This window comes from Anolis sagrei, chromosome 4, assembly GCF_037176765.1.
Source record: "Anolis sagrei isolate rAnoSag1 chromosome 4, rAnoSag1.mat, whole genome shotgun sequence".
Lineage (NCBI taxonomy): Eukaryota > Metazoa > Chordata > Lepidosauria > Squamata > Dactyloidae > Anolis > Anolis sagrei.
In genome coordinates, this window is record NC_090024.1 from 146,600,874 (window position 1) to 146,627,829 (window position 26,956).

Here is a 26,956-nt window from a genome sequence, read left to right on the forward strand (position 1 = left end):
GCCCTCAGGTTGAGAACCACTGTTCTAGTATTACCTAATTTTAAGGGAAGGGACAGCAAAATGCCTGTCATTATGATACTAGGATATGCAGGAGTTGGCTGGGAATTACAGAGGAATTGAGCTGAACAACAGTGAGCATGTTCAAAGACAGCTTTTGTATTTGTAATATGTAGTACTTTCCTTAGAGAGAGAAAATACTTATGGAAGCCCTTAAGTGTTAACAACTTCTACAATTAGATGTGTTAGTGTTACAACAGTAGCAGCAAGAAGGTGAATGGGTTTCCATAAGCCAGCTGTCACTTTGGCAACAGATGTGGGAGCACATCTGTAATTTTTCTACGATGGCAACAGAATCCTGCTTTCCCTGTTGAATGTCTTGTCCTGTGTTCACCTTAAATGGCTTTCTATTTGCCCTTGTGGAAAAACTGCGGGGTGGGCCTTGCTTCCTATGCTATTAACATTTTGCATGTGGTGGTTTGCAGTGCTATCATTGGCCGCAGTAGAAAAGATTTCAAGAGGTACTTGTTCAACTTCATCGCTGCCATGCCTGCTGTAAGTGGTGCTTTTTTGTTGACATCCCTTTGGTAAAAGTGATTGATAATGTTAATTCCAGATGAATCCAAACTAAGTTTTTAAAAAGTTTTGGAATCCTACAGATTCAAGATCATGAGTGATTCCAAAGGGATATAAGAAATATGTAATCACCCCCCCCCCCAAAAGAAAATCTGGGCACAATGTACCTCGATTTAGTATTTTACAATCAAGGATTCTGTTAGCCTTCTGTGTTGCATTATCCCACTCTCATTGTGTGTCTGGAATTTTATTTAAGAGTAGTGAATTCAGGTAAAGTGAAGGAGAAGAGAATGAAGCCCTCACTTTCAAAAGTCTCAAAAGACTTATCCAGCCTAGTGCTCTCTCGAGATGTTGATTTGCAACTTCCATCTCAAGTCAGCATAGTCAGTGACCATGCTGAATGGAAAAGATGTAGTCCAGTGTTTCCCAAACCTTAATCTTCCAGAAGTTTTGGATTTCAGCTCCCAGATGTCCCAACTCTTGGCCAAGCTGACAGTAAAATATGTATTTTATGGCATTTGTATTCCACCTCTTATCAGAGGTAATACAATTCTATATATATATATTTTAAAAATAGAGTCTATAATAAATACATTTCATGTATAATTAGTCCTCCACTTTCATGGGAGTTAGGGGTGCAGGGCCCCTGCAAATAGAAAAACTACTTTTTAACCTGAGGGACTAAAAAGTCACTACTTTTTAACCTGAGGGAACACTTCCCTAGGAATCTCTAGGCCCTTCAGTGTGACTCTTTGGCCAATTTTCAGTGGAAATTGACTGTAACATCACATCAAAGGACCTAGAGATTCCACAAGAGAATGTATTAATCAAATTGATAAATAATCAAATCCATAAAACTTAAACCCACAAATGTGGAGCGACAATAAACCCTGGGGATAAATAAAACTTTTAAGGTATCATAGATTAGTCATATAGGGCTTTTATTGGTCATAACTAGCATTTTGAATGGTGCCCAGAAGTTGACTGATAGCCCCAGTCAGCAGTCTAACCATAGCATTTTGGACCAGTTTGTATTTCTGATCATTCTTCAAAAACAGCCGTTTATATCGAGTATGTTAGAGTAATCAAATAGGGGTGCAAATAATGTAGCCATATAAAAAATCTCCAGAAATGGGCACTGCTAATGCATTAGTTTTAACTATTCAAATGTACTCTTTGTCACTTAAAAACCCAGGGATCCAGATTCAGGATTGAATCCAGATGTAAACTCAAACCGAGAATTTGCCTCTCTCTCGAGAATATAACCTAATCCAGCATAGGCTGGATTTTTATTTTTCTGATTGATCTTTTGGTCAACCAGAAACACTAGTCTGGATGAAATTTCAGTATGTTTAGCTTCATCTAGTCCATCCATTAGTGATATCAATGAACTAGAGCAGCTTCCATGAATTTAGACAGAAAATAAGTATAGAGATGTCATCAGGCTGTTGGTGATGGCTGGTCTCAAATCTTCCAAGAACTTTTGATCGTGATTTCATGTATTTTAGAGTAGTAAATGGTGTTGGGAACAATGCAAGGCCCTGAGGAACTCCATAGCCCAGTAGCAAGAGTATCCAGTAGGAATCCCCCAACACCACCTATTGAGGTTTTCACTTCCAGGAAGAAATGAAGGGACTGCAAAGCAGTTCCTTCAAATCCCATCCCAGAATGAGGTCCAAAAGGAGTATCATGGCTGATAGTATTCAGACTGTCAACATTATATTCCTTTGCTGGGAATTGGACTGGTTCCAGAGAACCAGTTCAGTTCCCAACAAAAGCAGTCGGCCAATGTGATCCATGCTGTCTCTATCCATAACCAGGCCTGAAGCTTACGTTAAATGGTACTAGACAATTCACCTTCTCTATGAGCTCTGCCTAATATTATAGGACATGAACCTGAAAGGGAGCATTGGAGATTGGCTGGTAATTATTCAGTGTTACATTAATAAATTGTGGTAAAACAATTACCTTAATAAATTACAGTAGAGCAGTTACATTACTAACATAAATATGGTGCCCAATTTGGTTGAGTTGTCTCTTTCTGCCCTTTTAAAATTCAAAAGTAATGTGTTGCTTTCTCCCCTCAGCTAAACTATCTAAATAGCAGAATATTTAGGCTTTGTTGAAAAATGAAGTGTATTTTAATAATAATGATGATGGTAATGATAATAATAGTGTTACTTGTTATCTGGTTTTCCTCATGACTTGACACAATGTTGTTAAAAAACAAAGGACCATGAAATAGATGTATTAAAAACATAGAACAAAGACAAAATAGTAATAAAATGTAAATTTAAAATTCATAGTTTGAAATTGACTGGGTAGCCCTTTCAGGAAGATAGAATAAACAGTTCCATTCCACATTATTCATAACTTCTATTTCTTTTGTGAAATTCACTTTCTTTAAATTTTAAAGGTGAACTTTGTTTTAAAAATGTAAGCTAATTCATTACAATAATATGCTCTAAACAAAAAAGACCTTGCAATAATCTTATTTCCTGAAAATACACACACATTTTGGAGCAAAGGAACACTGGCATTCATTTTGTAGCCGTAGGAGCTAGACTAAAGCTGACGTTCTTCGTTGATTAGATTAGTCCACTCCAAAAGGTCAGTCACATTCACTAACTAGTGCAAGTGCCAATTTTTCATTTTGTAATTTTTTAAATGTAGGTAGCAAGTGCTATCTAAAAATATATTTTACAATATCTATATGTGTTGTCTTAAAACAACCAAACAGCGTCTTAAATTGAGAAGTTCTCTTCCACTACAGGAATTGTTCTTTTTTCAACCTCCTGAGAAAGCACTGCATGAGAGAAGTAATTCCATAGGTAGAGATGCTCTTCCATTTGTGCAAGTCTGTGCACAAGCTATTTATGGAGACCTTTTACAGCCTATATTATAGTTTATATCTAGTTTATTTACCTTATTTCTTATGCTATAATGTTAAACAACTCCCCATTACACTATGAGGAACCTTTTGCTATCTAGAGGTGTTGTGTGGTTTCTGGGCTGTATGGCTATTTTCTAGCAGCATTTTTGCTGTTTTGTTTTCCTAGACCAGCATTTTTAATAGTTCTCCTTGTTTCATCATTGCTTGGATCTAGGACTGTGTTTTTAAAGCTTTAAAAAGCTTGTTTAAGTACTCACTTTAAAACTATTTTATTCATTTTTTGCAGATGTAATTAACTAATTGATTTATCAATTAACAGGAAAACTCTATGTATTTTTTCTTAGAAGAGAATCCAGTTGATTTGATGGGCTTACTCCAAAATATGTGCCATTTGATCTAATCAAAGGTGGTGGATTTTATGTACATTAAACCTTGTATTCTCAGTGACGCAGTTTGGCAAATTTTATGTTATATTCTTTGGCCAAAATCCACTTGGGGGCATAATAAAATTCTTGCTTTCCGAAGAACTGGGAAAAGGTTTATGTCTTTTTATTACTTCACTCCCCCCAACTAATACACCCTGTTAACTCTTCAGAATCAGTTTTCAGTTGGTAGGGAGTGGTTATTTCTGGGCAGCAGTTGCAACAAGATGTTGGATTTTGGACTTCATTTGTAGCTGTTCGTGATTTGTGTTATATTTTGTTCTTAGATTTCCCTGGTGAACAACTTCTTGAAGTATGGGCTAAATGAACTTAAGTTGTGCTTCCGAGTGCGACTAACCAAGTACCTTTATGAGCAGTATCTTCAGTAAGTAATTTTAAACTGTATCTAATGGTTTAAAATTGAATGAAAATAGCGGTGAGGTAAATTAAAGTTTGCTTTCCTGTAACTATCCCTAACATCTTCAAAATATGTTTTATTTGAAAACTGAACGTTCCATATCAATTTGAATTTTCTGCTATTTTAGGACTTTCACTTACTACAAAATGGGGAATCTAGACAACAGAATAGGCAATCCTGATCAGCTGCTTACACAAGATGTAGAAAAGTTTTGTAACAGTGTAGTAGACCTATATTCCAACCTAAGCAAGGTAAGTATAAATAAAAAATATGCTTTTTCAACCAACTTGACGTAATCTTATATTCAGTTTATATTTTGTACAATATGGGGAACCTTGTGGTTGTCTGCTTGTTCTTCTCTGTTGCTAGGAAGGACAGTTGGCACTCGGAAAGGTTTCAAAGCAGCTTTAAAGAAGCAATCAGTATGCCACTACTTCTTCTCCATGCTTAGTCATGATGTAGGTGACTAGATGGGCTTCCTCAATGCATTCCAGGCACTTCTTGTTTGAAACAGTGCCATCAGGACTTCATCTGGAGGGTGGGAAGCGGGGGATTTTTTTCACAAAGTATTCATTTTGACTTGCCCATCTTCTGGAGTTAGGGAGTGGGGTTGAGGAGGTGAAGGGTGCTGCTCCTTGTATGCAAAACTCTTGAAGACTTTTCCTCCCTCCCTTCCACCCAACATCCCATTCTTCACCCTCCAGACCAGTGGTTCTCAACCTGTGGGTCCCCAGATGTTTAGACCTCCAACTCCCAGAAATCCTAACAGCTGGTAAACTTGCTGGGACTTCTGGGAGTTGTAGGCCAAAACACTTGGGGACCCACAGGTTGAGATCCACTGCTGAGGGCATTTCGAGCAAGAAGTACCTGGAATGCAGTAGGAAAGCCCAGCAAGTTGCCTATCTCGCACCTTGGTGCAGGAGAGGCAGAGAAGAAGTGGTGACCGGAGAGGTGGCAGAGGAGGTAGCAGCTTCAAACAAATATCCCTTCTCACAGCCAAACTTTTCCTTTTTCTTCAAGTTCAAAGGCCATGAGAAACAAATGTGTTGTTGTACAGAGCCTTTTCTGCACCCTGTTTTCTTCCCGCTTTTCTTCTTTTTTTTTCTCCCCTTTTGCTCATTCAGCATGGCAAGCCAGCACATTTTGCTTGCTTCTTGAAAGCTGGTCCAAACTTCTGGTTGCAGCCAAATAAGGCACCACCCACTTATTCTACTTCTTAGAGACCAAAGCATTTCCATCTTTTGACAGGGCTGTGGTTTTTACCTGTCGGATAAGCAGAGGAGGCCTGTATTGCATAACATGCAGTACTTCCACACCAAGTTTCCAGCAACTCTCCCAACCAGCCCTCAATGCTGCCAGAATCATAGTCTTCCTCCATCACTTATATTCCCTTCTCTTTTGGAAGAAAAGTGCATTGTGGGCATTCAGGGCACTATGGTATGCTCTGCCCCCCCCCCCCCCCCCCCGGCAGACCACTAAATTTTCACCGACCTTTAGCAGTAAATGTAGTGAGATCAAGTCCATCAGTAGGGCAACCTTTGATAATCCTGCATATTTCAGTGTGGTCCCCTAATGCTGAGAGGTTGCCTCTCCTTGTTATAAAAGAATTCACCTTTGCTATCTTTGTTCTGGTGCATATCCTCCATCTAATCAAATTATTTTCAAATAAGTTGATTCTTCATATGATGTAGTCAGTAGTTTGCAACATTATTTTGGTAATCTATCATTTGTTGTCTTCCAAGGAACAATGAAAGTCTTTGTAGTCTCTTTTGTTTCTCTCATCACAAATCTGGGAAACTATATTTTGTTGAACAGCATTTTATTCTGTCTTTAGGTGATCAGTAGCCATAGCAATCAGATAAAGGCTTAAAAGACAAGACTTTTTTCTGTTGACAACTTAAAATAGTTTTATAAATATAACTGTAATAGCCAATTTGTACCATCTTAGAAGGAATGAATATGAAACTGACAATGAATCTTCTCTTTCAGCCATTTTTGGATATTGTTTTGTATATCTTCAAGCTAACAAGTGCAATAGGAGCTCAGGTAAAATCATATCTTTTTTAAAAAAATTATGCACTGTAGTTGCCTGGAATAGTATATATGATATATAGTACAAATATATTTATCTGGTAGCTTTCTGAGAAACATTTATAAAACCATTTTTAACATATGCAAACAATTAGTCAGAAGCTAATTATTTTTTAAAAAGTAATGTATGACACTAGACGAGTGAGGAATAATAATGCGAAATGAAGTGCTAAGCTAGGTGCTTTTCTGTGCTTATCTTGGGTTTCATATTCATTGATACTTAACATTCATATTGTACACGGTAATATGTAGAAAGATACATTAATCATCACTTTTTAAAGCTTTGTGGAAATATCATTTCCAAGGGAGTAAGTCATGATAATGTATTATAACAAAATAATATAATTATTCAGAAAAATGAGAACAAAGACTTATGTGCCTCTTTAAAGGCTAACCCAAGTTTTATTTGACGTGAGCATTGGTGGAAACTTGTGCCAAATAAAACTAGTCTTTAAAGCATCATGTTTGCATGGCAGTGTGACTGTTGAATGATCCATAGATTCAATTTGTGGGTAAATCTAAGAAGCAATCCCAAATAGCTTGTAAGCAATTCATTTCATATTTGTCTGGAAAATTTATCTGGAGACCAATTCAAGTCAGAGAAGCTACCTCAGGCCTTCGGTTTTCACATTTGTGGCTTGCTTTGTGTCAGTGTGTTTTGTATATTTTACCCTATATACTACTGTATAAGTTTAGAAATTGTAGTCAAAATGTCACACAAAAATATTTTATTAGTTTTATCACTTTGATGTGATTTTTTTCCTCTGAAAGCATCCAGCAGCTCTGATGTGCATGAATAGTAGTGTCAAAGTTAGGAAAAACACTCCTCATACTGGGATCCAGTACACACACACACACAAACACACACACATGCATTCATTATCATTATTATTTTACATGTTGCTAATAATTTTCTTTTTGAACTCTTCCTTCCTAAACCTTTGCAGGGGCCTGCTTCCATGATGGCCTATTTGATTTTTTCAGGCTTTTTCCTCACCCGCTTAAGAAGACCCATTGGCAAAATGACTATCACGGAGCAAAAATATGAAGGAGAGTACAGATTTGTCAATTCACGGCTCATTACGAACAGGTATTGGGGTTAAACACAAATTTGTCTTTGTAAAACCCACATTTATTATTTTTGTTTTGTGCCGTCACCTCGTTTTTTTAAAATGATTTTTATTAAGTTTTTCAAAGTGCATTTATAAAATCAAGGGATTATTAAGAAAAAAAGGGGGGTGGTAAAAAGAAAGGAGACAAAAGATTGAAAACTTCCACTCTTCTCTATCATGGTATTCAAAAAAAAGAAATAAGTTGATTCTTCCAGGATATTCCTTTTCCTGTTTTCCATCGTCGATAATTCTCCAGTTTTTTCCCCTCCCCTTATATATATATATCTATATTTTATATTGTTTATTATTGATATATCCTTTAGGTTTTTATTGATCCATTTCTTCTTCCTTTTTAGTCTGTTTATACTAGTATCTTGATTTTGTTTTCTTTTAGCCATTCCTTAATAGGAGCCCAGTTTGTTACTTTAATATGTGTGTTTCGTGATCTTGCTAATATATATATTAGGTGGTCCATATTCATGATGTCCAATATCTTTTCCATCCACTCTTCCTTTGTTGGTATTGTGTTTTGTCTCCAGACTCTCGCCAATAAGATGCAGGCTGCTGTTATTAAGTAGACGAACTATTTGTCTACCTAATAACACCTCGTTTTTGACATGTCAACCATATCACTGGCCTTTCTTGGCAATATTATGGGAAAACAAGATGTTTTCTGTATTTTTTATTTTTGAAAAAAATAGTACCTATGGAAGACCTGAACAGCATTCCATGGCCATAGTCTTTAGACTACATGCACAGGCTAGCAGCTTTCAAGATGTTTTACTCCTATGAGCTGATAACTATTTTAAATGTTCACCTCTGTAATAAAAAGTTAGGGTAGAATCCTGTGGACTTGAGTATACAGAAAATAAAATTCCATGGGTGTGTAAAGTCGGTATCCAGAAGAGGGCTGCTATAATATTAATATGTAACAGAGCCAAGAAAGTACACAATGGACATTGGTGCATGATACGCAGCAAGTCGGATATTCATGGGACATCAAAGCATCAGTCCTGATGTGCATTGAACATAATGGTAGTGTTCCATTATGTATCTTTGCAATTTAGTAAAGGGATTTCATATCCTCTAAGATACACAACATAGAGAACCAGTGTGGTATAGTGGTTTGAATGTTGGACTATGACTGGAAATCAGGCTTCAGACCCTTGTTTGGCCTTGGATGCCCACTGGGTGACCTCGAGCAAGTCTCTCTGCTTCAGAGGAAGGCAAAAGCATACACTTCCTGAACAAATTTTGTCATCACCCCCCTCCCCCCCCCCCCCCCCCGGGCAATAGCTTCATCTTAGGGTTGCCATAGATTGGAAATGACTTGGAAGCGTACAACAGCAACATAACAGATCTTATAGGATTACAGCAATACTTTGTTAATGTGTTAGGACAGTTGCCAGTTTAAGAACCTGGCATCAAGGATTATGGATAATCGTATATAATGACATTTTTACAAGTGTACTGATTAGGAGCTATTTAACTTTGTGTTTGGTTATTCCAGAGCAAAGAACATTAGCTACTTTTGATATGATTGCCCCACTTACTATAAAATATTACAAAAGGGTGGTGAATAGGTATCATGAGCAAGTACAGTATATTGTACTGCTTCATGTCACAGGGGATAGAAAATGAACCCTTCTGTTTTAAAATCGTCTTTGCAATTAAAAAAAGAGAATAGAATGTGACAGAATCTAGCTACAGGAAAGGAGATTCTACCTGAAGATTAGGAAGAACTTCCTGACTGTAAAGGCTGTTCAATAGTGAAACTCTCTTGTCTCAGAGTATGATAGTGGCTCCTTCTTTGGAGGCTTGTAAACAGAGGCTGGATGATCATCTGTCGGGTATTTTGAGTGTGCTTTTCCTGCATGGCAGGGAGTTGGGCTAGATCAGTGATTCCCAACCTTTGGGCCTCCGAGTGTTTTGGACTTCAACTCCCACAACAGCTGGTAAGATGGCTGAGTTTTCTGGTTGAAGTTCAAAACACCTGGAGGCCCAAAGATTGGGAACTATTAGACTAGATTGCCCATGCTGTCTCTTCCAACTCTTCCTTTTCTAGTTCCTTTTCTAGTTCATCTCATTCTTTGTGATTTTATCTAAATATTTGACAAGGAGTGATGTTAGATTTCTTTTTGGTTGTTTTTTTTTTTATCCAAGAGATAAAACCTGAATCTCCTACTTGAAGTTCAGAATGGTAGCTACTGCTGTAACTTTGATTCTGTCACCTCTAGTCTCCCTCCCAATTCTGTAACACAGGTAATCTATGTCTGATTTCTGACCACTCCTATTCTTGTCTGTGCATTAAAAGGTGTTTGTTTTTTACAGTGAAGAAATTGCTTTTTATAATGGAAATCAGAGGGAAAAACAGACAATTCACAAAGCTTTCCGCAAACTGGTAAGTAAGGAGTTGTACATGTAAATATTAAATTCCACAGAATTTGAAATATGGGCATAGTGGTTTATTTATGGACTTTTCAATAAGCCATTTTGAAATAAAATGTCATCTTAATACAATGTAGTTTTAAAAAAGAAAAAGAGTGAACAGATCTATTTCCCTGTACACCGTTCTACATCGCTACTGTTTAGAAACCACAGAATTTAGCATCTTTGAATCAAACTGGGGAAAACAAGTAGCATAACCATGTATTTCATCAGATGCAAGTACTATATAAAATATATTGCTAGAGGATACAGTCAGACAAGCAAGTCTGTTGAGTGTTCCTTTTCTATAGCCTGTATTTGATTTCAAGTCCCATTGAAAGCCACTGAGATGAACTGCATAGTGACTTCGTATCCAAAGGAGTTAGCAAAGGGGAGTTACTTTTTTCAAAGAATTAGAATAGTATTTTTTTAAATCACTGTGTAATGTGGCTTTCATCTTGATGTAAGCTTGTGTGCTAGACCGACCTTTGTCTTCTCACTTGTTATCAAACACCTGGTGAATTAATGAATTAGGGTAGGGTAGAATTTCAAATGAAGATTTCAACCGAGGAGAATGGATACTCCTGATTTCTTCCATCCCCTCCTTCTCAGGAAGAGCTACTAATTCTTTTGTCTAAATTTTGTGGATGTATGGGCATAATTCCCCATTTTTTCATTTCACCAGGTCGAGCACTTGCATAATTTCATCTTGTTCCGGTTTACTATGGGCTTTATAGACACTATTATTGCCAAATGTAAGTGTGGACAACTATTTTCTCCCCTGTCGCAGGCATCTGTGAAAGAGCATGTGTAAGCTGCTTAATTTAAGTTGGGTGGCCAGGATTCTCAATTCCACTTTTATGCCCCTCTCATGCAACATGCCTTAGAATTCTGGAAAGTCTGCTCAGAACCTAGGAATTGGGTTATCAGGAGGAGAGGAATGGAGAATTATCCTGGAACTAGTAGAGTTCTGCTGACATTTCTTTAGAGCCAAACGGCTTTCTGAACTAAATGTAACTGAAGTTTGCTTTATTGGAGTTTAATGGGTGGGACTGGTAAGAAATTGAGTAGAAAAGCTGTGTAGTATTGCTGCCTGATTACTGGATATATGTGTGCTTTAAAAATCATGGTTACTTTTCACTCAGAAAAAACACTGAAAGAAATGTTGTCTTTAAATCTTTACAGATCTTGCCACTGTAGTTGGCTACCTGGTTGTTAGCCGCCCATTCTTGAATTTATCTCATCCACGCCATCAAAACAGTTCACATGCAGAACTATTGGAGGTAAGTAATATGCTACCGAAAGTAGCTATGATTGAGTAGTATGCATGTTATCAGTTCATTTATGAGTGTTTCTTTGTTTTGTTCCTCTAAGGATTACTACCAAAGTGGAAGGATGTTGCTGAGAATGTCTCAAGCTCTTGGCAGGATAGTTCTAGCAGGTCGTGAGATGACACGATTGGCTGGGTAAGGTTGATCGATAATGTATATAACTAGTTGACTTCATAACATTTATGTTGATACTATTTATTAATTACAGTCATCCCTCTACATTCAAAGTTTTGACTTTGACCGATTTGATTATTCATGAATTTGATTAATAATGTTATTTCTGGGAGTCTAAGGCACATATGTCAAATGCAAGGCCCATGGGCTGAATTTGGCCTGCTATATCATTTTATGTGGTCCATGGGCCTTTCAGTGTGAGTCCTTTTCTCTGAAATGAGTTTAGACTTGGGGTGGTGGGGGGATCAAGATTTACTTCCACCAATATTATGGCAAATTCAGCAAAAGAGGGGTCCATCCCCTGATGGGTTCAGTGAGTGTCTGATATGTTTCCTTGTCTTCTAGAAATTGCATATTTCTAGCTTATGGGCATGATCATTGAACTAGACTACTCAGGTTGTTGAATGATCTTAAGTGCGCCAGGAAACATGGTTTAAAATTTTCTGTGGTATAATGTAAATGTAATTTGTTAATGTTTGTCACTTAAATGAAAATTTTACATTTCAGTTTCACAGCTCGAATTACAGAATTAATGCAAGTTCTGAAAGAGTTAAACAGTGGCAAATACCAGCGGACTATGCTAACACAAGACAAGGGTAACTGACAGTCTTAATGGAAATATTTAATTCATGAACACTCTTGTTTATAACTTAATGTTTATGTATGTTTGTTTTTAATTTCAGATGTAGATCAAGAGCCAGTTATCCCATTGATTCCTGGATCTGGACGAATTGTTATAAAAGATAACATTATCAAGTAAGAAAAGTTTTCATTTGATTGTTGTTGTTGTTGTTGTTGTTGTTGTTGTTGTTGTATGCCTTCAAGCTGATTCCAACCTATGGAGTTGATAAGGTGGAGCTGTTACAGGATTTTGGGGGGACAAGATTTGTTCTTAATCGGTATCATCTGAAGCTTTGGAGAATTTCTGCTAGTTGGAGTCAGCAGTACTGGGCTAAATTGACCAATGATCTAATTTGACAGAAGGCAGCTATGTATAATTGCTTCACAGCGATTGCCATCTTCACAGCGATTGCCATCTCTTTAACCAGGATAATTTTTTCTGTGGCATGTCAAATTAGATATAAGTAGCAGTTATAGGCAGCAGAAATGTGTCTTGGAGGTATTTTTCGTTATGTGGGAGTAATGTGGGAAGTACAATTAATGTGTTTCTTTTCATTGAAGGTTTGACCATGTCCCATTGGCGACACCCAACGGTGATATCTTGATAAAAGATCTCAACTTTGAGGTATGTTGTCACATTCAAATTGATTGGATCCAAGTTTTTGTGTCCAATCCCCAGAATACATCTTTGCATGATCTAGAGACATTTGTAAAAATTGTAGTGTGTGATGATGGTGATAAAACTGAAGTGGATTTTACTTTTACCTCAAGCAATGTGTGATTTTAATGTTTGCGTGGATTGTATGATTGTAATGTTTATATTGATATGTTTTGAATTCCACGTTTTAATGTTTAATGATGTTGTGTTTAGTGATTTAATTGATAATTGTATGTTATTGTCATTATGTTAGGTTTCTGTATGTGAGGCATTAAATTTTGCCATAATTATATTGGAACACGCTTTGAGTCCCCTGCTGGGGTGAGAAAAGTAGTATACAAGTGAAGTAAATAAATAAATAAATGTTGATTTCTTCACACAAAAAACCCATATTGGCATCAATAAATTTACTTAAAATGTGGAGCACTCCTAAATACTATAAAATGATGAACCATAATTATAATGCAGGAAATGAAACTGATTATTTATATCAAATAGGCTACCACATCTCACTGCTCAAGACTAAGCATTTTGCTGAATTTCACTGAGCTAAAGCGTACGTTTCTCCTAGTAAATATGCTTATGTATGCTGTCAGATTGCTTCTGTAATTTCTTACAATTCCAGATCTCTGCTATGAAGGTGCAACCTTCTTTATTCTAATCTCCCTTAGATTCCATATTTTAAGAAAAGTTGGATATAAATAAATACATAATGAATTAGATTTAAATGAACAACAAATAATAAAAACTGAACAATTCTACTAATCCTTTGTTTATAAATGTGTCCATTTTGAATGCTTAAGCAAACATCATGATAAAACAATAAAAACAACCTATGCCAAGTGTGGCTGAGAACTAGGGACATTTAAAATGTGTGAGATAACAATATTATAAAATGCCTATTTTGCTTGTCAAGTTTTGTGTAAATTCTGCAACAAAATATGAGATTTAAGTATTTTAGTGTGTGGTGATGATTAGGGGGGTTACATCAATAGCATCTTGTCTGGTCTGAGCAGGTACTCTTGCTACCTTTAATTTAAACTTTCCAAAGATGTAAATGCTTGCTTCCTTGACTTTTTTTCCAGGTACGATCTGGTGCAAATGTTCTGATTTGTGGACCAAATGGATGTGGAAAGAGTTCCCTCTTCCGTGTCCTTGGTGAGGTGCGTAAAGGCAAGAGTAAAAACACTTGTAATAGCAACAACTGCAAAGTAATGAATTCCTAAACTGTATGACTTTTCTTTTCCTATTGTAGTTATGGCCTCTATTTGGTGGCTGTCTGACAAAACCTGAGAGAGGAAAGCTATTTTATGTTCCTCAGGTAAAGCAAACAATCTCCTGATAAAGCATTCCTTCTTTTTACAGTGTGTCAGCATTTCTTGATTCTTTATCATTTCATTTCAGAGGCCATATATGACTCTTGGAACTCTCAGAGACCAAGTCATCTATCCAGATACGCTAGAAGAACAGAAAAGGAAAGGGATATCTGACCAGGTAAAAAGTCTTTCTATAATTTTTATAGCTAACTTTTTATTGCATGACTTAGAAAGGCTAAATTCACTGTCAACTTGAATGGAAAAAAGAATGCAATAATCACAAATGGAAGCAAACTTGTAAGCCTTTACACAATATTTCACTTAATGTTGATAGAATAATAGTTAGAAGAGACCACATGGGACATTTAGTCCAACCACCTGCCATGCAGGAAAAGCACAATCAAAGTACCCCCAACAGATGGTCAACCAACCTCCAAGGGAGGAGCTTTCACCACATTCCATGGCTGAGTGGTCCACTGCTGAACAGTTCTTACAGTCAGAATGTTCTTCCTAATGTTCAGATGAAATTTCCTGTCATTTGCACCCATTGTTCTCACTCCTAATTTCCAGAGCAGCAGAAAACAAGCCTGCTCCCTCCTCATTATGACACCCTTTCACATATTTATACAACACTATTATGTCTCCTCTCAGCCCACTCTTCCGTAGGCTAAACATACCCAGTTTTTTAAGATGCTCCTCATAGGCCATGGTCTCCAGACCTTTGATCATTTTAGTTGCCCTCCTCTGGGCACCTTTCAGCTTGTTGCTATCTCTTTTAGACTTTGGTGCCCAGAATTAGACACAGTATTTCAGGTGAGGTCTACCCAAATCAGAATAAAGAGGCACCATGACTTCCCTCGATCTAGACACCATACTTCTTTTGATGCAGCCCAAAATCCCATTGGCTTTTTAGTTGCTGTATCACACTATTGGCTCATGTTCAACTTGCTGTCCATGAAGACTCCAAGATCTTTCTCACGTGAACTGTTGTTGAGCTGTTCCTTATTTTTGCATTTCATTTTTTTCTGCCTAGGTGTAGCATCTTACATTTATCCTTGTTGAGATACATTTTGTTAGCTGTAGCCCAGCTCTCGAATCTGTTAAGGTCATTTTTAATTTTGATCCTGTCCTCTGGATCCAAAGGACAGGATCCAGAGAATCCTGTCCTCTGACCCATCCCTCCTAATTTGGTGTAATCTGCAAATTTGCTGGTATATCTTTTATTAACATAAACAGACAAAAAATTAAAAAGTTGATATGTTTTGTCATTCTCTTTCTGGTGAATATTACTTAGTTGAGTGCAAACAATTTTGTTTTCTCAACTATGCTTCTTAGAATTATGTTCAGTTCTAATGTGAGGAGAAAATAAAAAAATATGTAAATAAAAAGAAAAAAATATCTGTTTTAATGAAGGATTGCTGGTGGGGAGGAAGTAATGCTGTATATTCTGAGACCTCATTCTCCAGCAGAGATACGATATTTCAGAATTGAAAATGTACAAAGACAGTAACAACAATACCATGGATGATAAGAGTATGTTACCAAGTTAGTTCTTGGATATGGCAGCCTCATAGATAATTAAAGGGCTTCACGAATACATATACTTCATATATCTTTATAGGCTCTCCTTTCGCCCTTGCCATTATCACGAGCTCATCTTATAAGCACAAGGGAGAGAGCCTTCTCCTCTGTGGCCCCCCGATTCTGGAACTCATTGCCCAGAGAGATTAGGAAGGCCCCCACCTTGGAAACTTTCAAGAGAGATCTCAAAACTTGGCTTTTCCGATTCGCTTTTGGAGAGTATCCATACTATCATACACAGTTGCTCCCCCTCAACTTTTTTTTGTCCCCAGAGTATATTTCCCCACCTGTATGAAGGTCTACTTTTAGGACCCCGTTCCTTTATGAGTTTCTCCCTCACAAACAATCTGCTCCATCCCTATCTCATCCTGATTTGTAGTATTTGTAGTATTTTAGTATTTTTTCTTGCACATGTAGTCCACTCATTGTTATTTTATTGTATATGATTTTGTTTTATCATTTTTTGGACTTATGTGTTGTATGTATTTTACTGTGTTGTTATTGTGTTTTGGTTTTATTTTATTGTAATATGCTGTTGGGCTTGGCCTCATGTAAGCCGCCCCGAGTCCCCATTGGGGAGATGGTGGCGGGGTATTAAATAAAGATTATTATTATTATTATTATTATTATTATTATTAACGTGGACTCAGCCATTCAAGCTGCTGCAAGCAGCTTAGTAGCTGGCGCTTAGTAGCTGACATTAAACACTGAATGCATGAATAAGATGAGAGTTAAGTGAGACAAAATGTATCATGCCAACCTATTTGCATGGAATGTTATCCTCTTCATAGGTTTGTGAGGCAAGAGATTTTGGATATAGTAAACTTCACACAACAAGGCATAACAATCACTGTTGGTTATGTCACCTTTGTGTTCATGTTTACATTATAAAAGTGAGACAAGATACATAAAAGTTTGAAATTCCCCAATTTTCTTTCCTTGATTTGAAAATCCCAGTGCAGGGGAAGTTGCAGTGATAGTAGCTTTTCCTGTCTCAGGTAAATATTGAAAGGCAGGGAGCAAGAAACAAAAAAAAAAAAAAATGAGGGTGGGGGGAAGGATGATGGGATGGGGAAAAAAGTTTTCTCACCAATTTTTCCATTTTTTTCCTCCAAGGTCTTCCAATCTCTAGTCATAGTTCAACTTCACAGAAATAAAAGCAAGGAAATCTGGCCAGCACTTTCTCTTTCCTACCTTAGGGGAAGAGGCAAAATGTGGCCGTATAGCTCCTTGGCCTTGAACTGTTAGAAATCAGAACTTTTACAATGTTTACTTGTACCTGGATATATTTGACATGCTGATTCCGAAAATGGCTCCAGTTTCCCCCTACTAACTCTAGTTATTAATATACAGAACATATGCCATATACCAGTCGCCATCTGTTCACCCATAAAGAATCATGATAACCATATCTAAGGGACTAGAGCTGATGTGGTCTATCCAGTGCAGTTTTGTGAATCAGCACCCCAAATAACAGCAGGAATAACCTCAATACCAAAACACCCCCCAAAGATTTGTGTTGAGCTGCGTTATTATTATAACAACTTCATGTATATTGCTTTCTTGCCATAATAATTGCTAGTAATTGCTTCGTTGCTAACAATGGTTCTTCCATGTTTAGTATTGCTCATTATACAGTTGGCCCTCTGAACCTTGTCTCCAGATCCGTAATTTTAGCCTCTGTGGACTGTCATACCTCATATTACTAAATGTCGACTTCAAGAGCATGGAGCTGCTGAAAAGTGTGTGTTTACATCACCATCATTTAACAATATGGGGCTTGATCTTCCATATTTAAGGGTCCTGGAACAGAACGCCCACTGTCAACACCCACTGTAATTATGTGGTGAACCATTATAAACTAGACTTTTAAAAAATCCTTCTGAGGGTGACATTGTTAGATAAACTTAAAGAGGCCATAAAGGAATTACTTGTACAAGCTAGTCAATCTGTGTTTGTTTCTTTTACCAGGTGCTAAAGGAATATTTAGACAATGTCCAACTGGGTCAGATCCTGGAACGCGAAGGAGGCTGGGATAGTGTTCAGGATTGGATGGACGTTCTCAGTGGAGGGGAAAAACAGAGAATGGCAGTATGTGTTTCCCTTTTCATGCACCTCTTTTAGGATATCTTAAGTAAAGTTGCTGTCCAATATTCAATAAGAGCAAACTGTTTTAAAATGCTTGTCCTGAGAATAATTTAAAAATTAGAAAGCTATTTCCTTGCAACCTTTTAAAGTAATGATAAACTGTTGTATTTTTGGGTGAGAATATTTGTCTCTTTTGCCCTAACCTTAATCTGGTAACAACTTTTATAGTCACAGGAACTGAACCTTTTACATGTGGATTATATGCTCTAATGATGAGCTACAGCTTTTCTCATAAGTCTGTATAGTGGCATTGGATTGTTTTCAATTGGAAAGCAAAATTAGAGGAGAGGAAGAGAGGGAAAACTTATGTGCACAAAGTTAGGAATGAGGAACTTGAGTCCCACCAGCTATTCCTGGATTTTCCTTTCCTTCAGCCTGGCCACTCATGAGAAGTGATGGGAGTAGTAAAGAACCAGAGTGGTGTCATGGTTTTGAGCATTGGACCAGAACTCTGGAAACTAGGATTTGATTTCCTGCTCAGCCATGGAAAACCACTGGGTGACTTTGGGCAAATTACTGGGTGACCTTGAGCCCCAGAAAACCCTGTGATACACTTGGCTTGCGGTCGCCATAAGTTGGAAACAACTTGAAGATACACAGCAGCAAGTAAATTACGACAATCTGGACAGGCAGCATTTACCTATTTACACACTAAACATGAGTACCACTCCATTTTTACTAGAACTTTCAAACACTGATGCCTCGTTTAAAACATAAAGATTATAGGATAAACAGATTGCACACTGACAGCATGAGATGCAGAGCTAACCTTAAGAAATAGGGTTACAAATTGGAGTCCATGACATGGTGTAGAGAAGACCAAACCACACTTACTACAATGCAGTCTGAGCCCTGCCACGTGCACAATGGAGGACCTTCTTACAGCGACACCAGAGGCACTCCAAGTGGCCAGTTTCTGGTCAAAGGACATTTAGTATAATGCCAAGTTTTAAAATTTGTTTGGTTTTTCTGACATGATAAATAAATAATAGGATAAATTCAGATTTGTGTAACAGTACTATCCTGTCTGTATACATCCCCTCTTGTGCAATCATTTGAATTTCCTTATGTGCAAAAGCTAATTTCAGCCTAATATTCTAAAATGATATAGATTGCAAAATTGTCACAGTGTTTAACATGTTGTTTAGCATTTACTTTATCTTTGCAGATGGCCAGACTGTTTTACCACAAACCCCAGTTTGCCATTTTGGATGAATGTACTAGTGCCGTTAGTGTTGATGTAGAAGGCTATATCTACAGCCACTGTCGGAAAGTATGTGCAACTATTTTACATTGTCTTAAGTTAAAATTTTGAAAGCAAAATCAAGGAGTAGTGGTACATCTACATTGTTATGTAGATATAACAAAGTGGATACAAAACAATTGCTCCTCTTCATCTTTTATGTTGGACGTGTATCTAGTTTTTTACTTCTACTCACAAAAACTCTTCTGTCTGGAAGATAGATCTGTGAGTAGAAATGGGGAGATCGGTTTGCTGGACACCTTCATGCTATCATCTCCTGTGGGCATGTCCAAAAAGCTCTTCCCCATCTGAAGGTTGGAGGGCCTTGTGGGGAAATGAAATGAGTGTAACATGGAGGCTGCAACTGAAAAGACGATTTTGTGAAAATCACTTCTCCTGGGACTTTTTGGCTCTAAATCAGGCACGGGCAAATGTCGGCTTTTCAGGTGTTTTGGACTTCAACTTCCATAATTCCTAATAGCCGGTAGGCTGTTAGGAATGGTGGGAGTTGAAGTCCAAAACACCTGGAGGGCCAAAGTTTGTCCATGCTTGCTCTAAATCGAACTGTAACTGAGATAGGAAGTGTGAAGTGGTCAATATGTAGGTTTGGCGACCAGAAGTAGGGTTAACACATTCCTTCCTCATGGATTTTGTAGTGTGCCAGTTGCATGCCACCATGAGCTACTGTTAGCTATAAAGGGAGATGCTAAAAAGATACCACACTATAATCTGAAAATCAATCCTGAGGCAAAGGGCCGCTTCATATGCCTGGTTTTAGAAGAAGCAAAACCTTGAGAGATATAGTCCTTGATTTGCCACATGATTTCCCCAGATAATAATAACAACAGCAACAACAACTTTATTTTTAATCCCCGCCACCATCTCCCCGAAGGGACTCAGGGCGGCTTACAAGGGGACAAGCCTTGTAAGCCGCCCCTTGGATGGCATCTTTCATTTTGGTAAGACTTGGTGGGAGGTTAACATCAGAAAGCTTAATCAATGGTGTTCTCTCACTTTAGGTTGGTATCACTCTCTTCACGGTATCTCACAGAAAATCCCTTTGGAAACACCATGACGTAAGATTTATTCCATTTCAATATTTCATGCATACCTCTGTCATTCAGAAGCTTTTGCTTCCTACAATGAAATGTAGCTTAATTGCAGTATTTGCATATATAGAAGTTTTCTGCAAACTGGAACAGTCGGGTTATTTAATTGTTTTATAATAAGTAAAGAGAGGTGAAGGTGAAGTATTATATTAAGCATGAACTACAGCTTGACAATTATAACAAATCAAGAAATAAAGTGTGCCTCTTGGGGAGAGTACTGTTTTTGGAGCCTTTCACTCACCTCAAAATCCCCTGGGTTATCCTTTTTCTGTGTGACTTATATTTTCTAGAAACCTTGAGGTGTGGCAATTCACTTTTTCAATACAGTATATGGTCCCAGTCCATGTGGCCCCCAGCATGTTGTAGAAGCAGATTATTAGCCTTAGTTTCATCATAGCTGCCCCCCCCCCTTTCTTAATTCTAACGGATTTATAAATTATCAACAACATTTTGAACTAAGGATAGAAACAAATGTTTCATTGCTTTATTGAGAAAATTGTGTTCTTCCTACAAATGATCCCTGTTCACACGCTAGCCTCAACATTCTTCATTATTTAGAACAGTGCTTCTCAATATGTGGTTCCTCAGATGTTTTGGCCTTAAACTCCCAGAAATCCTAACAGCTAGTAAACTGGCTGGTATTTCTGGGAGTTGTAGGCCAAAACACTTGGAGACTCACAGGTTGAGAACCACTGATTTAGAAAGTCAGAACATTGTTTAAGAACATCCATTTGTTGGTACATATGTCAATGTATTTATCCAGTTCTCATAACTTTGGGATATTGTTACCTACATCATAGAAAATAATTTAAATCTGTAACCCCTATTGAAGAATTAGTCTTTGGTCTCCAGTGGACCAACCCAGTCAGCTTTGAATTATGAGTTTTTGATTTGCATTCTATTGCCACTGTATGTTGATCTTTGTATCCTGTGTTTTTGTGTATGCTTTTAAAATGGCACGATTTAATATATGGATTGCATGTATTTTATCTTTTTACTTATTTGTACTCCTCCTGAAGCCATTAGGAGAGGTGGATAACAAATACAAGTATTAATATTAGTATTACCACCACCACTTAGTAATACTACTAAGCTAAAATGAAAATCCCAAGAGAAAGGTAAAGGTAAAGGTTTCCCCTTGACGTTAAGTCTAGTGAGAGAAAAGTAGGGTTCAAATAAATATCATTTTACAGATTTGAACTGCTGTTCATTATATTGGAAAGTACTCCAAAATTTCATACCTCACTTTAATTTTGTGACAAATTCAGAATTGTTTTAACTATGTCCCCTGCATGTTTTGGTCATAAAAAGATTACTGCATAGCTGGTATTATGTGGACTATACTAGTCCTTCAGCACCCTGTCAGTACCACCAGATGGTGCTCTAACCAATTCAATGCTTTACTGTATTTTTAAAAGAAATAGTTGGTGTGTATTCTTGTGTAGAAATTCCTCATTAAGTCAATGATTGCCTTTTAAAATCCTCACTCATTAATATGTGCTGAATATGGGCATATATTGTAATCATCTTAGCTTATAATGTATTTTTCTTTCTTCTCAGTTTTATCTTCACATGGATGGAAGAGGAAATTACGAATTCAAGAAAATCACTGAAGACACAGTTGAATTTGGTTCTTAAACACCCCCACCCCACCAATCTACAGCTTCTCCCAGTAACTGATAACAGCACAGGGCATAGAAAGACAGAGTGCACTGTAATGTAACAAAGCTACTTGACTTACTCTTTAACTCAGTTACTAGGGGTAGGGTAATAGGACGTCTGAAAGATGCTCTCTGTGCATTTACATTTATGTAGGAAATTACTAATTTGTGTATATGTTGGTTTAATTATTACTGTGTACTAAGAATGTCCTTATTTTTGTGGTTTTTAAAAAGAAAACCTGCCTGAATTAAATTGGGCTTAAATCACTATAAAGTTGATTCATCCTGGGATGTAAACATTCTGGAGTCAATTCATTTGACTTCGTGATGTCTTGCACTTCCTCTGGGGAAGAACACGTATTAATGTTAGGACTGCTACCTCTTCTGGGCCAAGCACAGCAGGCTTGATTATCTGTTTCACATCCTGGTGTGGCAACTGTGATCAATATCATTATTCTTTTCTGGGTGATTTTAGTCTCTTTCGCTGCAGAATTGCACAAGGCAGTGAGTATTTTCCTTCTTTCAAAGTTGTGGTAAGACTGCCTACAACTGGACTGGTTTTAGGGAAGGGGAGAGCTCCAAGCCTAACTACAAAAGAGATGAATTCCTACCATTAAACATCTGTTCTCTTTTCTATAGCCTTCCACTGTTTTTTCAGTTCAATTCTTCCATTCCGCCCATCAAGAACCATAAAAACTCTTTAAAAAGCAAAGGGGTCTGCACTTCAAAATAGAGAAGATGGACTTTAGGAGGGGTCTGCCCTGTTTGAAACTGATTATGTACATTCTAAATAAAATGCCATGGGCAACTACTATATAGGAATTCTGATTTCAAAAACAAAAATCAGATCTGATTTTTTTGGTACTTAAGTTATTTTATTTATCTCCTAATAAAAATTGCTCCATTCTGATAAGCACCAACCCCAGAAGATATTTTCAACCTTATACCTGTTGGCAATGACCAAATGGAGCAAGAGAGTTTTAAAAGTATTGATTTTCAAGTATACGATCTGAAGAAAGGCTTCTCAGCCTTTTGGCTAAGATCAAGTGTAGTAGATTTTCAAGTAGAAGCAGATATAACCACCCCAGTGATGATATGGGATCATTGCCAAATTAGTATCCCAGATGGGACTCGCGGGAGCAACAGTTGGTTAACCTGGACTAAGCTGCCATAATAATTCTTAAAAGCACTTCAGCCCAACAAAGGCCTGGGCACATGATTTCGTCCCTATACTATAAAAATGCACTACATGAAGGCATGTATTACATATGCAAATAAATGTGGTCTGTCTTTTTTTTTCTTTTGCTGCAAAATAGGTTTAATTTGTGAGTTATCACTCAGTCCTGAATTGTCTCACTTTAGACAGGACTCTTATAAAATCTACAAATAACTAATTCTGTTCATGAACTGCTCACAAGATAATAATTATGTAAAGTGTTTTTATAAATGGCATGAAATTTTTAGACGCAATCAACAGAGAGCTATAAGAGGATACATTAACAGTAACACTAACGTTGGACTTTTTGTCACTTCACATTTTTCATATTTAATATGGCAATCAGGTATCTTTCTGTACCTGTTTTTTAAGCAATTTTAAAAATTGATTCTTGAGATTGCTTGTGCCAGCCAACATATGCTACAGTGGATTAATACACCATGACCATATAACGAAAGCAGATTGTAATCAGCTGTCTCACACAGATTGGCTGGCATAATACATATAGATGAGTCAATGAACTGATTTTAGAATTAGTTGCTGCTCTGATGTAAAAAAAAAAAGGTTTCTGTGCTTCCCAGAAACATCTCTTTTCCTATTTAATCCTTTTCTTTTAAATTAACTCTTCTGTAGTGGCTGTTCTAGAGAGACTGGCTTTCTCGGACACAAAGTGTTTTTAAGAAACTGCTATAATTTTTTTAGAGTGGAAAGTGCTGCTTTTTAAATATTTGTATTCTTTTTCAGAAGAGTCTGCACTAAAATCGAGTAGTAGTAGACTTGAAGTTTTTTAAAGAACGTATTTTTGTCACTAACTGGAATGCACTTCTTATTTATATAGCATCTTTTGCAGAAAGCATTGCAGTTCATGACTGGTTAATAAGAACGACAGTAGAAACTGTGCTAACTTTGCCTGTCGAGTAGCACAGATTAGCTTCTGTAGCCAATGGAACTAGTCTGTTGAATACAGCCGTGGATAAGAAGCCAAGAGATATCCAGAAAATGCCTGTCCTTGATAATATCCCACGTTCCCATAGCCATATTTCCACCAATAGTGAATCAAAAACACCTTCCCAGAAGGCATGTTCGAAGGCCACATTACTTGGAGCAGTATTCAAGGGAAGTGGCATTTTAAGATTACGTTTTTCCTAGCTGTCTTGAAAAATGATCCAGAAACATAGTTTAGCTCTGAATTTGTGCTATGATCTTGTATGCTGATTGCTACTTGTATGATTGCTTAAAGCTGGAAGTTTTGGCATGATGGGAAAATCAGCAAGAGTGATTCATATCCCCATGTTGCATACAGAATTTTGGCCTGGTGGTATTTGCAACCTCCAGGGATCATGGATAGCTCCCATTTCAAAGGGATCGGATTGTTTGTACTATAGACAATAATATTTTGTTGCTTATAAGGCACTTTGGGAGGAAAGGCGCTATATAAATGTAAATTTTGTCTATGTAAGTGCCTCTGGAATAATAAATCTGAGATAAACCATCTCCTAGCTTTTTAAAATTAGTGTCAAGGGTTTACAAAACCCTACAGATAGTTGCCATATCAATTAGGACTGGTCTGTTGTTCATATTTTAAAAGGCTACCTTCAGGTAAAAAGACAAACTGACTTATTTTCATGTAACTAAAGAAGTAGAGTGAATCATTTTTAATTACCTATGAATTATACATTAAGCACAAAATTAAACATTTTTACTCATCTGATTTGCAATGGAGTTCAGTACCTCTTTGTGTGCGTCTGTGTGTGTTCGTGCAATTAAGTGTTTTTCATATATTTATTTTGAAACTCATGATGGAACCCTAAGCAAAACAGGGATCTTCTCTAAAAAGGATAGTTATTGTTGCCAAAAAGTGTTTCAACCAAATGCCTACTCTATATCTACTTTTTCTTTCAGCCAGATTTTGACTTACTATACAGTCCTCAGGCTGAAAGAAAAAGTAGATATCCTACGGTTATGCTGTTTTTTTTTTACTTTGTATGTTTTGTGATGTTACCTGGGAACCGCTCTGAGTCCCCTCGGGGAGATGGAGCGGTATATAAATAAAGTTTTATTTATTATTATTATTAGATTTGGAGTAGGAACTGGGTTAAAGGCATTACATTTGCACAGGTGCAACTATTAACTGTTTCCACAATGAGTAATGTGACTAAAATAGCCTATTTTTTGATTGCCCGGAACAATTATGTTGAAGGGGATTGGCAGTAGGCTTGTGCAATTCGACTGGAGGGTGATCCATTTATGGTATTAGTATTTCATTGTGTGCCCAGATCCATTTTCAGGAGTCTCCCGAAAATTGGCTAATAGAAAAATCTGTTTTTGGCTAGGCAGCCGAAAGATCGGGGAAGATCCAGCCAATTGGTGGCAATGGGGAACTTACAAGGCTCCCCTTTCCAGTCCTGGTACCCTTTCATTTCTTTCTTTCAAGGGGGCCTGGGTTTGAGGAATGGGATTAAAGAAGCACCCTTCCTGCGCTACCTTTCTTTCTTCCTTTTAAGGGATCCTGGGTTTGGGGAATGGGATTAAGGAAACATGCACCGTGTGCTCCCAAATAGAAGGGAAGAAGCCATGCCTGGCAGCCATGTGGGCTGTTTTGAATGAAAAGGCATGGCAGCTTAGCCCATCTGGAGAAGCCAAACGAGCCAAAAGAAAATGGCTAAAACGGATCCGTGCACAAGTCTAATTGGCAGCTGCAGATGTAAGAGCCTGCTTTTTTCTCTGTGGAAGGCCACACCAAATAATTTACTGCCATCTGTAATAAAAATTACATCATAAAATTACAGATTTCTGGTGGTTACGTTTTGCTTCTGCTCCTGGCAGCTTTCAAGAACTGCAGGTGACAGGGGCCCAAAACCAACAGATATCCAAAATTTTAAATATGTTATGGTCTAGGGGAATCTGAAGAAAGGTAGCAGAGTACAAAGAAATCTAGGGACAGAAGTGGGGGGCATATGACTCCTATCTCTGAATTCCTGAGAAGCAAAGGCTGACATTATTTTCCTCTATTTTCTATGACCCACGTCATACACCTCACTGAATTCCAGAGAGCTGACATGTTTTCTGACAATTGCACATTCATTACTGGGAAAGTAAGCAACTCCAAATACCACAGATGAATTCTTTGCTACACCGGCAAGCAAAGTGATGCTGATGTACCTGGCATATTTTTGGAAAGATTAACCAGATTGTTCTTCAGTTGTGCAAATATCAGAATATCTTGATAAAAATAGATGGTAGATACTTTCAGATTCCACAATGACACAATATACACTATAATATTTGGGACCTGATTACTGCCATTAAGTTATGCTGTCAGTTATGGATGGTAGCTGCTTTCACAAGTCCTTTTAAATAAGAATATGCTGGTGATTCCCTCATTGAAGTGTGTGTGCGTGTGTTTTTGCAGCATTCCTTTTTCATTTATAAAGGACTTGCACTAATTAATAATCATCCCAGTGGATGTAAACAAATGTCCAAACATTAAGAAGGGACTAATAGAGGAAAAATAAAGGTTAAAAGGTAAAAGTTGTCCCCTGACATTAAGTCCAGTCGTGGGGTGTGGTGCTCATCTCCATTTCTAAGCCAAAGAGCCAATGTTGTTCGTAGACACCTCCAAGGTCATGTGGCTGGCATGACTTCATGGAGCACCGTTACCTTCCCACCGGAGCAGTACCTATTGATTTACACACATTTGCATGTTTTCGAACTGCTAGGTTGGCAGAAGCTGAGGCTGACAGCGGAAGCTCACACTGCTCCCCGGATCTGAACCTGCGACCTTTCAGTCAACCAGCTCAGCACTTTAATCCACTGTGCCACCAGGGGCTCCAGAGGAAAAATAATTGAAAGCCAAAATCACATACATACGGAAGTCCAATGAGAATAACTGTAGTCAATCTAATTTCCCTTTCGAGTGTGTCTACTTTTGTTAGCATGTCACCAGAAAGCCAGATTATTTT

At 37.5% G+C, this 26,956-nt stretch overlaps 1 protein-coding gene across 2 annotated transcripts in view; it reads left to right on the plus strand.

Moving 5' to 3' along the window:
• The window catches only part of ABCD3 (ATP binding cassette subfamily D member 3), a 43,673-nt gene extending 18,968 nt beyond the window's left edge, over window positions 1-24,705 (plus strand). Inside the window, exons 5-23 of one of the 2 annotated variants that reach the window (XM_060773963.2) lie at window positions 483-552; window positions 4,176-4,273; window positions 4,434-4,557; window positions 6,296-6,352; window positions 7,345-7,487; window positions 9,841-9,910; window positions 10,622-10,691; window positions 11,122-11,219; window positions 11,311-11,402; window positions 11,949-12,037; window positions 12,125-12,197; window positions 12,624-12,687; window positions 13,806-13,883; window positions 13,976-14,041; window positions 14,125-14,214; window positions 17,589-17,708; window positions 18,934-19,038; window positions 20,028-20,084; window positions 21,678-24,705. In XM_060773963.2, coding sequence (XP_060629946.2) covers window positions 483-552; window positions 4,176-4,273; window positions 4,434-4,557; window positions 6,296-6,352; window positions 7,345-7,487; window positions 9,841-9,910; window positions 10,622-10,691; window positions 11,122-11,219; window positions 11,311-11,402; window positions 11,949-12,037; window positions 12,125-12,197; window positions 12,624-12,687; window positions 13,806-13,883; window positions 13,976-14,041; window positions 14,125-14,214; window positions 17,589-17,708; window positions 18,934-19,038; window positions 20,028-20,084; window positions 21,678-21,755 — 1,642 coding nt within the window. In that variant the 3' untranslated portion in view covers window positions 21,756-24,705. The remainder of the gene's footprint in view (window positions 1-482; window positions 553-4,175; window positions 4,274-4,433; window positions 4,558-6,295; window positions 6,353-7,344; window positions 7,488-9,840; window positions 9,911-10,621; window positions 10,692-11,121; window positions 11,220-11,310; window positions 11,403-11,948; window positions 12,038-12,124; window positions 12,198-12,623; window positions 12,688-13,805; window positions 13,884-13,975; window positions 14,042-14,124; window positions 14,215-17,588; window positions 17,709-18,933; window positions 19,039-20,027; window positions 20,085-21,677) is intronic. The other variant, XM_060773964.2, reaches the window with a different exon arrangement.
• Window positions 24,706-26,956: the final 2,251 nt, after the last annotated feature.